The following is a 15,497-nucleotide window of genomic DNA, read 5'->3' as shown; positions in this document are numbered from 1 at the left end:
CCAGAAGAAAAAGCCCAATCACTAATAGAAGACTCTGAAAAATATCTGCAGCAGTTGACAAAGGGAAAATGTCAGCCAGACGTGGTTGTTCAAACCCTTGAAAGACTTCCCCAAGTTGTTTAGGAGTTTGTAAAAGCCGCAGAAGTAGGTAGGAAGGTTACAACATTGGTGCCAGGCAGGTCAGTTCTAATCTCACTTTTGTCCCAGATGTCCATGCCTCAGACTCACTGACGGCATCCTGATAAGTATATGTCCCCAGGGGTGATGAGATGGCTAAAGTTAAGAGCGCTGACTGTTCTTCCAGAAGACCCATATTTGATTCCCTGTACTCACATGGCAGCTAACAACCTTATGTAACTCCTGTTTCAGTTGACCAGGCATGTACGTGGTACATAAACATATATCTCCCAAATACCCCATTCTCATTTAAAAAAAATTAAATTAAATGAAAGGCTGTGCCCAGAATACTCTGAAAGAACAAGATAACCCACAACATTCCTCCAGTGGGGAAGTGGTAGATTAGATTACAGAGTGATGGCTTCATGCCTTAGACCAGTGGTTCTCAACCTTCCTCGTGCTGCATCCCTTTAATACAGTTCCTCATGTAGTGACCCCAACCATAAAATTACTTCATTGCTTCTCATAACTGTAATTTTGCTACTGTTAATGAATCACAGTGTAAATATCTGATATTCGAGATATCTGACGTGTGACCCCCAACAGAGTAGCTGCAGACCATGAAGAACCACTGCTTAGACCATCAAGTCCCCACAAAGTTGTAATGATAAAAATGGCTGCATCACTTGATAGTCTCCTGAGGAAACAATGCGCCAGCAAGTAGCAGGCAGTTATATGTGGGGGAAACCATACTGTCGTGGTGACTAAGTTTGACTTCGAAGACAAAGTTTATGGTGTCCCATGCTCACCTGAACCCCTCACTAGCTCTGTGGCTTCCTGGGCCTGTCTGTCTTTCCAATGAGGACAGCATTCGCTGTGTCCTTGTAATGATGAGAATTATTGCTGCACCAGCACTGGCCTTGACACTTATCAGTGACATTACAGTCATAAAACCAGAGACAGAAGAATGGCAGCACTTGGTAACCTGTGCCATGGGCGTGGTTAGTGTAAGCTTTGCAGCTCAGATGGAAAGGGATCCTGGCAGTCGGGAGCCAAGGAATCCTAGTGCTACAGCTCAGGGAGAGAAGTATTCTGGTAGTCGGGGGCCAGGGAATACTGAGTGTTACAGCACAGGTGGGAGAATATTCTGGCAGTTGGGAGCCAGGAAATAGTACAGGACACAGTAAGCATAGCAGCTGACAGCCCTGCTCTAGGGAAGGTTTCCCCAATGTAACAGCTCTGCTCCAGCAGGAGAGGACTTCCCCATTGGAGTTGTTACAAAGCTCTGTAGCATAAGAGCATAACAGCTCTGCTCTGCTAGGGGAAGGGCTTCCCCAGTGAAAGTCTGTGACTACACAGCCCTGCTCCTCTCACTCCCTCTCAGCTCAGACAAAAGGTCTTCACCCACCCTCATTCAAGAGATTTACTGGGAGGGAAGAATTCAGGAGAGTGTCTGCCTCTGCCAGGGTGGAAAAGGGGCAGCCACAAACTGAACAACCACAGGGCTTATGTAGGACTTCTTAGGGGCGGAGTTTTTCCAGGGAGATTTTCAGAGTGGGACTTGGTCAGATTTCAGTCCCTTGAGCTCAGATCTGGTTGGTTTTCAGGGGCAGATTTGGCTCTGGTTTCAGAGACAAACTGGGTTTCTTTCACTGGCTCTGGTTCTAGGGCCAAAGTATGTATCTTTGACCCTGGTTTCAGAATCAGGTGTATTTCTTTGGTTCTGGCTTCAGGGCTAAAGTGTGTTTCTTTCACTGACTGTTGTTTTAGGGCCAGGGTGGGTTTCTTTGGCTGGCCCTTTCCCCCTACAGTTCGCATGTACATGGTAGGCTTTTATGAGGGTTCTGGGGATCCAAACCCAGATTCTCTTTTTTGTGGGCGGGGAGAGGTTTCAGGACAGAGTTTCTCTGTAGCTTTGAAGCCTGTCCTGGAACTAGCTCTTGTAGACCAGGCTGACCTCAGACTGACAGAGATCCACTTGCCTCTGCCTCCCAAGTGCTGGGATTAAAAGCGTGTACCACCATGGCCCGGCTCAGGTTCTCACACTTATGTAACAAGTGCTCTCACCTACTAAACTGTCTCCCTAGTCCCATATTAAGCTATTTTTAAACTATGATCATGTTTGTGATTATGTGTGGGTTGTGTTAGTTATGGAGTAGAAGTATCACCTCTACTGTGATATGTGGCAATATGTGGCAAACATTCTCTTTTCCCTGGGAATCTCTGAATGGTGTCGGATGCTATTAGTGGTCCGCAGAGTGGGGTATCAGTTACCCTTTGCCTCCTTGGCCCTACCTCTGTGGACCCAGAAAAGTCCTGTCTGTTCAAAGCGCATCCCTCTCTAGTGAGCAGCGCCATGACACAGTGTTCCTCTGTTTTTGGACTCAGGGTACATCCGTGAGGGCTTCCTGGCAGTGCAACATGCTGTAGACAAAGCCATCATGCATTACCATGCCAACGCCTCTGCGCACCAGCTGTTCCAGAAGCTCAGTGTGATCACCAAGAGGTTCCCGTTCCCACCGTACATCTCTGATCCATTCCTCATCGCCATCCAGTACCAGCTTCCTCTGCTGCTCATGCTGAGCTTCACCTACACCTCCCTCAGCATCATCCGGGCAGTGGTGCAGGAGAAAGAGAAAAAGCTGAAGGTAACCCTCTGTGTGCGACAGGCCGGTTTGAGAATGGCACAGCCTCAGTGGTGGGTCCAGAGACTCCTCAGAAGAGTTGGCCTATCTCAAGGCTCTGCTATCAGCCAGGGCTCCCTCTTGAATGCAGTGTAGACACCCTATGGTTCAAGCTCTTTGAAATGCTGAGATTCTGAGTGCGGGCCTGCCCTCTACCTGTAATCTCCAGGCAGCACTAAAGGAGGTTTTGTTTGCTTTGGGTTTTAGTTTGTTGTTTAGTTTGGCTTGGTTGTTGTTGTTTTGTTTTGTTTTTGTTTTTGAGATAGAGTTTCTATCCCCCCTACCCCCCCCCCCCCCCCCCCCCCCCCCCCCCCCCCCCCCCGCCTCTGCCTGCTGAGTGCTGGGATTAAAAGTGTGTATCACACCTCTTTTTCTTTTAATTGTTACATTATCTTTATAACTTTTTGTTTCTGAGCTGAACAGAGAATTCTCAACAGAAGAAGTTCAAATGGCCAAAAGACACTTAAGGTCATGTTCAACTTCCTTAGCGATCAGGGAAATGCAAATCAAGACAACTTTAAGATACCATCTTACATCTGTCAGAATGGCTAATCAAAAACACCAATGATAGCCTTTGCTGGAGAGGTTGTGGAGAAAGGGGTATACTCACTCATCCATTGCTGGTGGGAGTGCAAACTTGTGCAACCACTTTGGAAAGCAGTGTGGCGGTTTCTCAGGAAATTCGGGATCAACCTACCCCTGGACCCAGCAATACCACTCTTGGGAATATAAGAGAGGCCTTATCATACAACAAAAGTATATGCTCTACTATGTTCATAGCAGCATTATTTGTAGTAGCCAGAACCTAGAAACAACCTAGATGCCCTTCAATGTTTCTTTATTTCAAAAAAGTTCCTTTCATATATTTTGATAATATTTTTCCCCTTACCTGACCTCTCCAAGGCCCTCCTGCTGTTTTTGTTCTGTTTTGTTTAGTTTTGCTTCTGTTGTCAGTGTTGAAATGGAACTCAGGGTCTCAAGAATGTAAGCACTCTACCACTGAGCCACACTGCCAACCAAGAGCTGAATTTTCGCTTTACTCCGCCTCTGCAGCTTTAGATTCCCAGAACCCGTAGGCAGCATTGGTCAGTGGAGGAGCTGCTCCCAACGGCTTGATAAGCAGGCCAGAATGAAAGACCTGGTCAGAGCTGCTGCAGGTCACCTTATCCTATTCTTCCACAGAGACAGGATGTACCTTTCCCTAAAAGGTTCTCCTTCAAAGTGGGAAGGCAAATGAGCAGATGCCTAGGTCTTTTAATGTGTGTCCTTGGCCACAAACTGGTCAAGGCTCACAGCCCAGGAGGCTGCTGTCAGTGTGGTCAGTAGCCTACAGAGTCTGCCAACCTTAGGAGGGGACCAGACTGGGTGACTCTGGACCTTAATGCCAGCTGACACTCCTGGCTTCTCAGAATCAGCTCAAGTAATATGACGACATAGGAGCGTCCCTTGGGAGTGTGGGGTGCCCCACGGCATATAGGACATCCCTGCAGACTTGGGAGCATCCTTGGGAGTGTGGGGTGCTCCAGGGCATACAAGGCATCCCTAAGGGACGCAGAGAATTCACCAGCTTAACAGCTGTTGGGTACCTGTGTCACGCCTGAATGAGGCACAAGCAGAGAAGGGGGTTTCCTGGCATGACAGAACTTAGTGGGCCCAATGATCTTAGCTCTCATGATGCAGAACAGACCAGGCCACATTGCATGGTGGGCTAGGGAGTGGGGCCGACCATCGTGACTTAGGAAAGGGCAATTAATGCTGATTTGACTGTTGGGTAGCCTCCCAGATAGGTGGTGTGTAACACTGATGAAATGCAGAAAAGGGCTAGATTCTCACCACAGGGATAAGAACTGTTGGACAGGCACTAGCATGACAGACCACAGCCTTCTCTTTCCCCTCATGTATGCTGGGTATTTCCTGCCTATGCGTACAGCACAGGTGTGCTGGGCTGCTCCCTGCCCTATAGATGGCACTGTGTTTTTATAAGCAGACTGGCACACATGGGACTGTGGGGAAAAGCTGCTAGCGTGCAGACAGGATAATCTGTGATGCCGTTTCCCGTCCACAGGAGTACATGCGCATGATGGGGCTCAGCAGCTGGCTGCACTGGAGTGCGTGGTTCCTCATGTTCTTCCTGTTCTTCCTCATCATGGTCTCTTTCATGACCCTGCTGTTCTGTGTCAAAGTAAGTGTGGCTTCTGTGAGGACTTTGGCAGGAAGAAGGGGGGTGCAGAGATCCCAGCACTCTAGGCCGTAGAACATTCATGGCCACTGACCCCAGGGCAAGTCTTTCCCCTGCTGGGGAAAAGAAGCAGGGCTTCCCACTGGGTGAAACAAGGATCGCTTCCCATCCAGCAGTGTCCCTGAGACCTGGAAATTTAGGCCCCTCCTGGTTCATTTCTGCCTTCCCTGCCTCACCCTGCCACTCTGGCTTCTACAGGTGAAGAAGGACATAGCAGTCCTTTCGAACAGCGACCCCTCCCTGGTGCTGGTCTTCCTGCTGTGTTTTGCAATCTCCTCCATCTCCTTCAGCTTCATGGTCAGTACCTTCTTCAGTAAAGGTGAGTCCTGTTGTTCCCCTTAGTCCAGAGGACTGGAGTCATGCAGGTCTAGGGAAACAAGGGGGTTTATGCATGGTCACAGGGTCAAAGGGATGTATTTTGATGACCCCAAGGCTGAGTTTGAGAGGGAGGCAGAAAGGAATACAATAAAGGCCATAGCAGAGCCTCCTAGAATCCCCCAGGAAGGAGCCAGGCGATGGGTAGAGGGCAGAGAGCATGCGCTGTGAGCCAGAGAGGAGCGGCAGGATGTGACAGGGAAAGGGGAGTCGGCAGAAGGCAAGTGTGACTTTGTGGACTGCTGAGATACTAGCAATAAAAGCTTTGCCTGCCTGTACACTCTGGTCGTTTCTGCTCTCTGAATTTTGTCTTCAACTTCTTGTCATCTTGTGCTTATGTTTTCTTCCTTGTTGACTTCTGTTGAACAGAGAAAGTTCACAATAGTTTTTGGCTGTCTGATAGCTTGTAATATACAAACTACATTTCTCCTAGTAATTATTCGTAGTTTTAAGCTTAAATGCTTTTAAATTTTTCCTAAAATTGAGTATGTCTCAGGTCAGTCCATACCTCACTGAATTCTCAAGCTCCCTATTAAGTAATTTTATTGTTTTTAAAAAACACATGCAAAATAGTAGCTTGGTTGCTATTTTACATTCAAGCTGTTGCCAGCGTGTTTTATGTGTATACATTTTTGTGTGTGCTGCTGCAGGTGGTCAAAGAGCTGCATGAGGGGGCTAATAATGCAGAAGATGCTGTAGTCCCCATGCTGGGTTTTGGGTGGGGTGGGGTCTGACTTGGGTGGGGTAGAAGTCTCCTAGCAAGTTCATGGCACCCATGTTCCTTCTCCCACAGCCAACATAGCAGCTGCCGTGGGTGGCTTCCTGTACTACTTCACCTTCATCCCCTACTTTTTCGTGGCTCCTCGGTACAACTGGATGACCCTGAGCCAAAAACTCTTATCCTGTCTCCTATCTAATGTTGCCATGGCAATGGGAGCCCAGCTCATAGGAAAATTTGAAGCCAAAGGTAAGTCTTATCCTCAAAAGTCGCAAGTCATGCCTTGCTGATTCTTGCAGCTTCGTAAGAAGCATCTTGCCAAAAGTGTTTCTAACAGTTAGACTCACATCAGGTGGAAAGCAAACTGATTGGAGCACCTGCTAGGGTGTTTAGCTTGGCCCTAGACTAACGGGGAAGTAGCTCAGATAAGGCCACTAGGAGCCAAACACAACACGAGAGGTGTCGGTCACCCCATCTGCTCTGTCCAGTGACTAGATTTTACCAATTAGCTTGATTCTCTTCCTCCTTCTGTATTTGAAAGTTTTCTAAGTGTAATTTTTTTTTTCGATACAGAGTTTAACTGTAGTTTTAGAGCCTGTCCTGGAGCTAGCTCTCAAACTCACAGAGATTCACCTGTCTCTGCCTCCCAAGTGCTGAGATTAAAGGCGTGTGCCACCACTGCCCGGCCTTCTAAGTATATTTTTATTTTCAACTCTGTGTGTGTGTGTGTAGGGGTGTGCACATGTGAGTGAAGGTCCCACAGATTTAGAAGAAGGTATCAGGTCCCCTGAAACTGGAGTTACAAGGGTTGTGAATCACCTGATGTGGGTGCAGGAATCCAACTCCAGTCCTCTGCGAGAGCAGCAAATACTCTTAATCCGTCTCACCATTCCCTTTAGAAACTTTTTTACTACATTTTTTATTGTATGTGTGCACACAAGAGCATCCATGTGCCCCAGGGCATGTGTGGTGGTCAGCAGACAGCTGTTGGGAGTCATTCTCTCCCTTCACTGCATGAGGCCCGTCTGGTCAGATGTGTTTGTGTTGCTGTCACAGAGCCCCTGAGGCTGGTAATGTGTGAAACAGTAGCTTGGTTCTCACTGCTCTAGAGGCTGGGAGTTCTGGAGATGGGACACCTGTTTCCAAGATGGCATCATGGATGTAGTTTCTCATAGAGCAGGAGACTGAAAAGGAAAACCATTCCTTAAGACCTGTTTCATGACAGCTTTGGTCCTTTTGCTGTTTGTTTTGTTTTGTTTTGTTTTGTTTTGTTTTGTTTTGTTTTGTGTTTGGGGAGGTTGTTTTTGTTTGTTCATTTTTGGTTTTTCAAGACAGGGCTTTTCTTTAATCCCAGCACTCAGGAGGCAGAAGCAGGGGGACTCACAGAGGTGAGTTTGAGGTCAGCCTGGTCTACAGATTGAGTTCCAGGACAGCCAGTGCTGTTTCACAGAGAAATCCTGTCTCCAAAATCAAAAACAAAAACCAACAACAACAAAGACAGGGTTTCTCTGTGTAGTCCTGGCTGTCCTGGAATTCTTTTTATAGACCAGGCTGTCCTCAAACTCACAGAGATTCGCATGCCTCTGCCTCCCAAGTGCTGGGGTTAAAGATGTGCGCCACCACCGCCCAGCAGCTTTGGTTCGTTTATGAGGGCTGTCTCTCACACTGTTAACTGGAAACAGATGAATATAAGGCCATGTATTCAAACCATACCACTGAGCAAGGTAATCCTAGCACTAAGGAAGTCACAGCAGGATTGTTGTGAGTTTGAGGCCGCCCAGGAAACATAATGAGTTCCATACATGGGCTAGAGTGAAACTCTGTCTTATAAAACAAAACAAGCAAACAAATATCAACAAAACATCTACCTTTTATGAGGGCCTTGGTTGTTACCTAGCACTGAATAAAACAAGACATGGCAGTGCTTCTGTAATCCCAGCACCAAGGAGGTGGGGGCAGGGAGTTCAAGAGGTCAAAACAGAATGCCTGTGTGTTTCTGTCATTAGTAGCCTATGGATAGAGTGTAGACATTGTAAAATAGCAGAAACTTCCAAGGCCTGTAGTACTTTTTAAAAGGCCTTTTACAGAACCGGGCAGTGGTGGTGCACACCTTTAATCCCAGCACTCGGGAGGCAGAGGCAGGTGGATCTCTGTGAGTTCGAGGCCAACCTCGAATTCTACAAGAGCTAGTTCCAGGGTAGCCTTCAAAGCTACAGAGGAACCCTGTCTTGAAAAACAAGAACAAAAAAAGAAAGCCTTTTACAAGGTAGAAGAAATGGCTCATTATTTAAGAGCACCTACTGAACTTTCAGAGGATTGGGGTTCACTCCCAACATCCACATCAGGCAGCTCACAACTGTCTAACTCCAGGTACAGACGATCTGACACCTCTGACCTCCTGTGGCACCTGTACTCACACACATACCCACATGCAGCCACAAACATCTTCCTATACATAATTTAAAAATAATAAAAATAAATCTTTTTAAAAATAAAAGACCATTTCCAAAGAGGAATCTCAATGTATGGCACCTTTTTTTTCAAAGTTGTGTAGTGACTTTTCTTTTTTAATTAATTAATTAATGTATTTATTTTACATCCTGACTACAGTTTCCCCTCCCTCCTCTCCTTCCAGTACTTCCTCACCACCTCCCCTCTGCTCCCCCCCCCCATCCACTTCTCCTCCTCAAATTCTGTTCAGAAAAGGTCAGGCCTCTCATAATATCAACAAAACAGTAAGACTAAAATCCTCCCCTTGTATTAAGGCTGGGCAAGGCAATTCAGTATGAGGAAAAAGGTCCCAAAAGCCAGTAAAAGTATTGGAGACAGCCCCTGTTCCCACTGTTAAGAGTCCCACAAAAACCAAGCTAAGCAACTGTCACATATATGCATGTGACTTTCCTTAAAACAGACAACTCTGTAGCTGTTTGAGGGTACATATTCACCAAGGCTGTGGAGCAAACATTTCATCCAGGGTCCTCTGGCCAACGGAAGACTGTCAGATGCTTAGGTCCAGGCTTTCAGGGCTATGACACTGATGTGCCTTGTAGCTCCTCACCGATGATGAGCTTTGTAGAGCTTCATAATAGTCCTGAGTTCTTTCGGTTTTATTGGTTCACACTGACCTAACACCAGATCTCATGTGTGCATGCATTTGTGTACCTATGTATATACATATGCATATATGTATGCGTATGTAAACATGTAACCAATGAAATGCAAAGTTTATGAGCTTTTAAAAATTTTAAAGATAGCCACACAATGGCGGCACATGCCTTTAATCCCAGCATTTGGAAAGCAGACTTAGGCAAATCTCTGAGTTCAAGGCCAGCCTGGTCTACAGAGTGAGTTCCAGGACAGCCAGGGATACACGGAGAAACCCTGTCTTGAAAATCTAAAAAAGTAAAAAATAAAAATAAAAAATAAAAATAATAAATTTAAAAAACTAAAGATATCATTGGAGAGAGTTGCCTGCATTTGCTTCTGTGCACTCCATACATGCATTACCTGCAGAGACCAGGAGAGGGAGTTGGATACCCTGGAACTGGAATTACAGAGGGTTGTTAGTCACCAAAATGGTGCTAGGTATCACACCCAGGTCCTCTGGAAGAAGTACCATTGCTCTTCACTTCTGAGCCATCTCCTTAGCTCAAGTTCATGAGCTTTTGATAGTATTCCAATTTGCTAATTTTTTAAACTTACTGCTGTCTTCAAGACTTGAAGAAAAGTTGTCTAGGGGTGGGATGTGGCTCAGCTGGTTGTGTCTACCTAGGGTTCAGTCCCTAACTGAGCATACGCTGAGTGTGGTGGTGCACACTTGTAATACCAGCACGTGGGAGGTGTAGCCAGGACGGTTATGGACTACTCCTGGTGCATCCTCAGGCACTGGCATCCAGTGGCGTGACCTCCTGAACCCTGTCAACGTGGATGACGATTTCTGCTTTGGACAAGTGCTGGGGATGCTGCTGCTGGACTCGGTGCTCTACGGCCTGGTGACCTGGTACGTGGAGGCTGTCTTCCCAGGCCAGTTTGGCGTGCCCCAGCCCTGGTACTTCTTCCTTATGGTGAGTGCTTCAAGCAGGTCACTTCTTTGGGGGACAGAGGTATCTCCAGCACTCACACGGGACCCCTTCCAGTTCCAATCAAGACACCTGTGTAGGGCTGGCTTAGGGAACTCTGACCCGTGCATTTCTGTCCCTAGGGCCCTTAAAATTTGTTCATAGAAGCCGGGCAGTGGTGGCGCACGCCTTTAATCCCAGCACTTGGGAGGCAGAGGCAGGCGGATCTCTGTGAGTTCGAGACCAGCCTAGTCTACAAGAGCTAGTTCCAGGACAGGCTCCAAAACCACAGAGAAACCCTGTCTCGAAAAAACCAAAAAAAAAAAAAAAAAAAAGATTTGTTCATAGGGTAAAGACAGAGTTTATTCCCCGGGGTCTGAGATTCTGAGATGCAGGCTCATGGAGACTGAAGCACACAGCCACTGGTGCCCCCAAACACACTTCCTTGTTCATGAAAAATCTTTTAATTTTTAGAAATAATGTCAAGGTTTAAGCCCAGGACCTCTCCTATAAACACTGAGGTCTGTCCCCAGCATAACAACAAACAGCTTACTGTTCTGCCTACAAAACAATGAAACTTTTTTTGTGGGGATGGGAACCACACTTTTGAAATAGATAGCACTTCCCACCACTAGAAAGGAGCACTGCTGATGCCTGGTTGTGCCTTTGTAATGCTTTTCTCATTGACAAACACCTAATAAAAGCATCTTAAGGAAAGATGGGTTTATTCTGGCTACAGTTTGGGGCGGGGAGGATACATTCTATTGAGGGACTGGAGAGATGGCTCCACGATTAAGACCACTGTCTACTCTTCCAAAGGTCCTGAATTCAGCATTGCCAGGGCATAAATTTCATTCATTTTCAGGGAAGACATGGCAGCAGGAACACAATGTCACATAGCGTCTCTATTCAGGAAGTAGACATCCTGAATGCTGGTGCTCCGTTCAATTTCTCCTTTTCCTTCAGTCATGAATGAACAGTGAAACCTATGTGTAATGTGAGTCTTCCCACCTCGCTCACAGACATGCCCAGAAGGTTGTCTCCAATGTGAGTCTAGATGCTGTTGGGTTGACAGTACTAGTCTTCATGGCCTTTGCAACTTGTCCTGTGCACTTCCTGCCTGGCCCCTGCAGACAATTTGCTTGATAAAAGTGGACCATATTATAAACCAGACATGAAATGTGCTTTTTATTATTATAGCAGTGTTTGTTATTTTGAATGCATATGCCTAAGTATCTATTTTTAGTTCTTAGACTTTTATTTAGCCATATTTATAAGTGTATTTTTAGTTTGGAAGCATATTTCTACTTAAATATATAGCGTTTTTAATGAGTGAACTTCATTTGTATTGGTGACGTAGTATCCCCAGGCCAGGGTTCACCATCATCTACTAGCAACTTCCAATTGATAGTTAGGTCCAGTTCTTTTTTCTTTTTGATTTTTTTTTTTGATTCAGCAAGTATTTGTCAAGTGTCAGCTATTGTATTCCATCAAATGCAAGGTGACACCTGTTGTTAGAGAAGACAGACATTATTATTCTTTTTTAGTGTTTTTCAAGACAGAGTTTCTCTATAACTTTGGAGTCTGTCTAGAACTCGCTCTGTAGCTCCAGGCTTGCCTGGAACTCACTGAGATCCACCTGCCTCTGCCTCCTGAGTGCTGGGATTAAAGGCGTGCGCCACCACCACCCGGCCATAGCTATGGAGGGAAAATGCCATTGAATTATGGGCTTTTGTTATGTGAAATCCATTCTGACTTCACAGTCACTTTCCATACAAGATGTGTCTGGCACCGGTACAGTGTGCCCATGAGAGCTGAGGACAGAACTAACAGATCCTCAGCAGCCATCACATCCTCTCCTCCCCACACCCCCAGTGCTCTGGACAGGGCTGCTCAGTGATGTCTCTTCATAACGATGGCAAATTCCCTTTTCTTTGTTAAATCTGAATTTCACAACAGTCCACTCTTGTGCCCATTTACCAGATTAGGAGGCAAGAACTAGAGCTTTCCCGGGTATAGTCAAATCAGAAAACATGCAGGGACTCAGTATAAAGATGGTGTTGTCTCCTCAGCCATACACCCTGTGAAGGTGCAGTGATGGCACGTTGTTGCACTCTTTAGTGTGTCAATGGTAGTTACTTTGTTGCTTGTGAATAAAATGAACTGACACTAATGACTCTGATACCCATATGCCTGCATCCCAGCCGTCCTACTGGTGCGGGAACCCAAGGACGGTCGTAGGGAAAGAAGAAGAAGACAGTGACCCCGAAAAGGCTCTCAGAACTGAGTACTTTGAAGCCGAGCCGGAGGACCTGGTAGCTGGGATCAAAATCAAGCATCTATCTAAGGTGAGGCCTTGAAGGCAGACCAGTCAGCTAGAGGTGCTCTCTCCAGGCCTGGCTCCCTCCAGCTATCCTAAACACCTGAAGGGGGAGGATGGGATCCCCGCAGCTGCTCTTGACCCACTCTCCAGGGTATAAACCATCCCTTCACGTCTGGCCCCAGGTTGGTTAGTGTTGTGGTGTTGTGGCATTGTGACCATCTAGTCCTGGGTGTTCCTTGCACTAGCTACTCAGTACAGGCTACACTGGATGCACAGTAACAAGAAGGAAGTCATGTAGGGACTAACAGAGGCATGTAGCCTTGCCCCACAATTCTGTTCTGGGTGTTGATTCATGGTGCCTGCTTCAGTGTCCTGAGATACTAGGCCTAAAGGGAAAGGAAGACCCTGAGAGCCACAGGAAGTCAGGCAGCTCTCTGCCTTACCTACAGGTGTTCCAAGTGGGTAATAAGGACAAGGTGGGCATCAGAGACCTGAACCTGAACCTGTATGAAGGACAGATAACAGTCCTACTGGGCCACAACGGTGCTGGCAAGACCACGACCATGTCTATGCTAACAGGTGAGAGGTAGCTCCATGTCCATCTATGACAGACAGGCCCTTCCCCTCTGGCTACTTCCCATCAGCCATGGATTTGTTTTCTCATATGACTCATTCATACCCAGTAAAGTTTTAGGCCCATGGCCCAGAGGAACACAGGAGCCTTTAAATGGTTCCCACCCTGTTCTCAGCCTGTCTATGAATGCCCAAACCTGGTGGGGTCAGTAAAGACAAGTACAGCTAATTCTCCAGCCACACAGGACTGTAGAGAGCTGTGCTAGGCTAGGGATGTGCATCCGTGTGGAGTGATTGTCTGGCATTCATTGGGCCCTACGTTCAGTCCCAGTACCCATGGGAAAGAGTAAGGTATATGAGGAGGAAAGGAGGGGACTCTGCTTCACCCGTGTGGAAGTTTCTTCCTGAAACACTGAGGTGCTTGTCAGTAGCACACACCTTGACGTTGAGAGTGGGGCTTGTGATAGTGCTGGAGCCAGTATCTGCACACACTTGTGCGCATGAGAGTGAGTTTCTTTTTTATGACAGAGTGGTGTGCCCTGCAACAGAGCTTGAGGTCCCATCATTTGTCCCCTACTGCTCTGCTGGACAGAGCCTTACGTAGCCGAATGCAGGGGTCCAGTACTGTCTTCTGGATACGGTCCTCAGTGAAATGGGGGCAGTAATTTAGCTGAGTCAGGAGGTCTTTGTACCTTGCACAAGTGAACAAGATTTTCATGATGAACTTGGGGGTCTTTGATTTGGCTGCAGGTCTCTTTCCTCCTACCAGTGGACATGCATATATTCATGGGTATGAAATTTCCCAAGACATGGCTCAAATCCGAAAGAGTTTGGGCCTGTGTCCCCAGCACGATGTCCTGTTTGACAACCTGACAGTTGCAGAACACCTCTACTTCTATGCACAGGTGAGTTAGGGTGACAGACGTGTGGGTAGTGACTGTTCTACCAAGGATTCTGCAGCTGTCCCAGTATTCCATTAGCCTCTCAGTAGTCTGTTCTGAGGAGCTAGTCCATGGAAGCAAGGATAATCCTACGCAGATGAGCAGAGTCCATTCGTGCCAAAGGAAGATATCTCTTAGGCCAGAGAACTTGCTAGAGGGTTTGGCACCTTTATCGCCACCTGACTCGTACTTCTCCTCCCCACCTTTCAGTTGAAAGGCCTCTCTCTCCAGAAGTGCCCTGAAGAAGTCAAGCAGATGCTGCACATCCTTAGTCTGGAGGACAAGCGGGACTTGCGGTCCAAATTCCTGAGTGGGGGGATGAAGCGCAAACTCTCCATTGGCATCGCCCTCATAGCCGGTTCCAAGGTATAGGGCAGGGGGTCTGGCCTCTTGATGCAGCCAAGTCAGGCTCCTACACAAGGACAGCCCCGGGGGTGGTGAGGACATCTTACTAACCCCCAAGTCAAGCTGCAGAAGGCCACACAGCACATGGTTCTGTCACTGTCACAAGGCTTCACCTCTGCCCTCCAGGTATTGATGTTAGACGAGCCCACCTCGGGCATGGATGCAGTGTCCAGGAGGGCCATCTGGGACCTTCTTCAGCAGCAGAAGAGTGACCGCACCATCCTGCTGACCACTCACTTCATGGACGAAGCTGACCTGCTGGGAGACCGCATTGCCATCATGGCCAAGGGGGAGCTACAGTGCTGTGGGTCATCACTGTTCCTCAAGCAGAAATATGGTGAGAAGGGGCTGGAGAGATGGCTCAGAGGTTAAGAGCATTGCCTGCTCTACCAAAGGTCCTGAGGTCAATTCCCAGCAACCACATGGTGGCTCACAACCATCTGTAATGGGGTCTGGTGCCCTCTTCTGTCCTGGAGGCATACACACAGACAGAATATTGCATACATAATAAATAAATATTTAAAAAAAAAAGAAAGAAATATGGTGAGAAGTGTGAAGGAGGAGTTCAGGTCAGCCTCCATCTAATGATAGGGCCAGTGCCACTACCCCCTGTGAAGGGTCCCCATAGTGGCTGGGCAAGGCCATCTTCGAGCTTTCTCTTCTCTTGTCCATCCAGTGGGGATAGTAGGACAGAGTACTTGAGTGGTAGGGCTCTTGTTTAGTCCACAGCAGGACTGCCCAGGGCAGGAATCCATGGGAGTAGACATGGGTGCTTTCCTTCATGTTGCTCGCATTAAGAGCAGTATTCGTTGCACAACCCAGTCCAGCAGGCTGAGTGACGAGTCAGCCCCCTGCTGTGTGGAATGTGTGGCTTTCTGTTGTCACCTCCTGGTCTAACAGTGCCTCTCTCCTCCCCTCATACAAGAGTACTTCTCCCCACAAAATGCCCAGCGTTCTCACCTCACCTCTCCCATGCCAAGCACTTACCCCTAGAGATTTCCCCAGTCTAGCCAGGGCTAGAGAGGGGCTCTGTCATCCTAAGTGGCCATGTGCCTAGTGAAGAT

At 47.4% G+C, this 15,497-nt stretch overlaps 1 protein-coding gene across 7 annotated transcripts in view; it reads left to right on the top strand.

The window, feature by feature from the left end:
- Positions 1-15,497, top strand: part of Abca3 (ATP binding cassette subfamily A member 3) — a 56,208-nt gene that overhangs the window by 17,473 nt on the left and 23,238 nt on the right. For all 7 annotated transcript variants that reach the window (XM_013347292.2, XM_026780205.1, XM_005349187.2 and 4 more), the window contains 10 exons: positions 2,506-2,765; positions 4,867-4,983; positions 5,239-5,359; positions 6,209-6,382; positions 10,016-10,197; positions 12,396-12,539; positions 12,964-13,093; positions 13,838-13,992; positions 14,239-14,394; positions 14,560-14,770. In XM_013347292.2, coding sequence (XP_013202746.1) covers positions 2,506-2,765; positions 4,867-4,983; positions 5,239-5,359; positions 6,209-6,382; positions 10,016-10,197; positions 12,396-12,539; positions 12,964-13,093; positions 13,838-13,992; positions 14,239-14,394; positions 14,560-14,770 — 1,650 coding nt within the window. The remainder of the gene's footprint in view (positions 1-2,505; positions 2,766-4,866; positions 4,984-5,238; positions 5,360-6,208; positions 6,383-10,015; positions 10,198-12,395; positions 12,540-12,963; positions 13,094-13,837; positions 13,993-14,238; positions 14,395-14,559; positions 14,771-15,497) is intronic.

Source organism: Microtus ochrogaster, chromosome 7 (genome assembly GCF_000317375.1).
Source record: "Microtus ochrogaster isolate Prairie Vole_2 chromosome 7, MicOch1.0, whole genome shotgun sequence".
Classification (NCBI taxonomy): domain Eukaryota; kingdom Metazoa; phylum Chordata; class Mammalia; order Rodentia; family Cricetidae; genus Microtus; species Microtus ochrogaster.
Note: the sequence above shows the minus strand (reverse complement) of the source record. Positions and strands in the feature narration are given on the sequence as shown.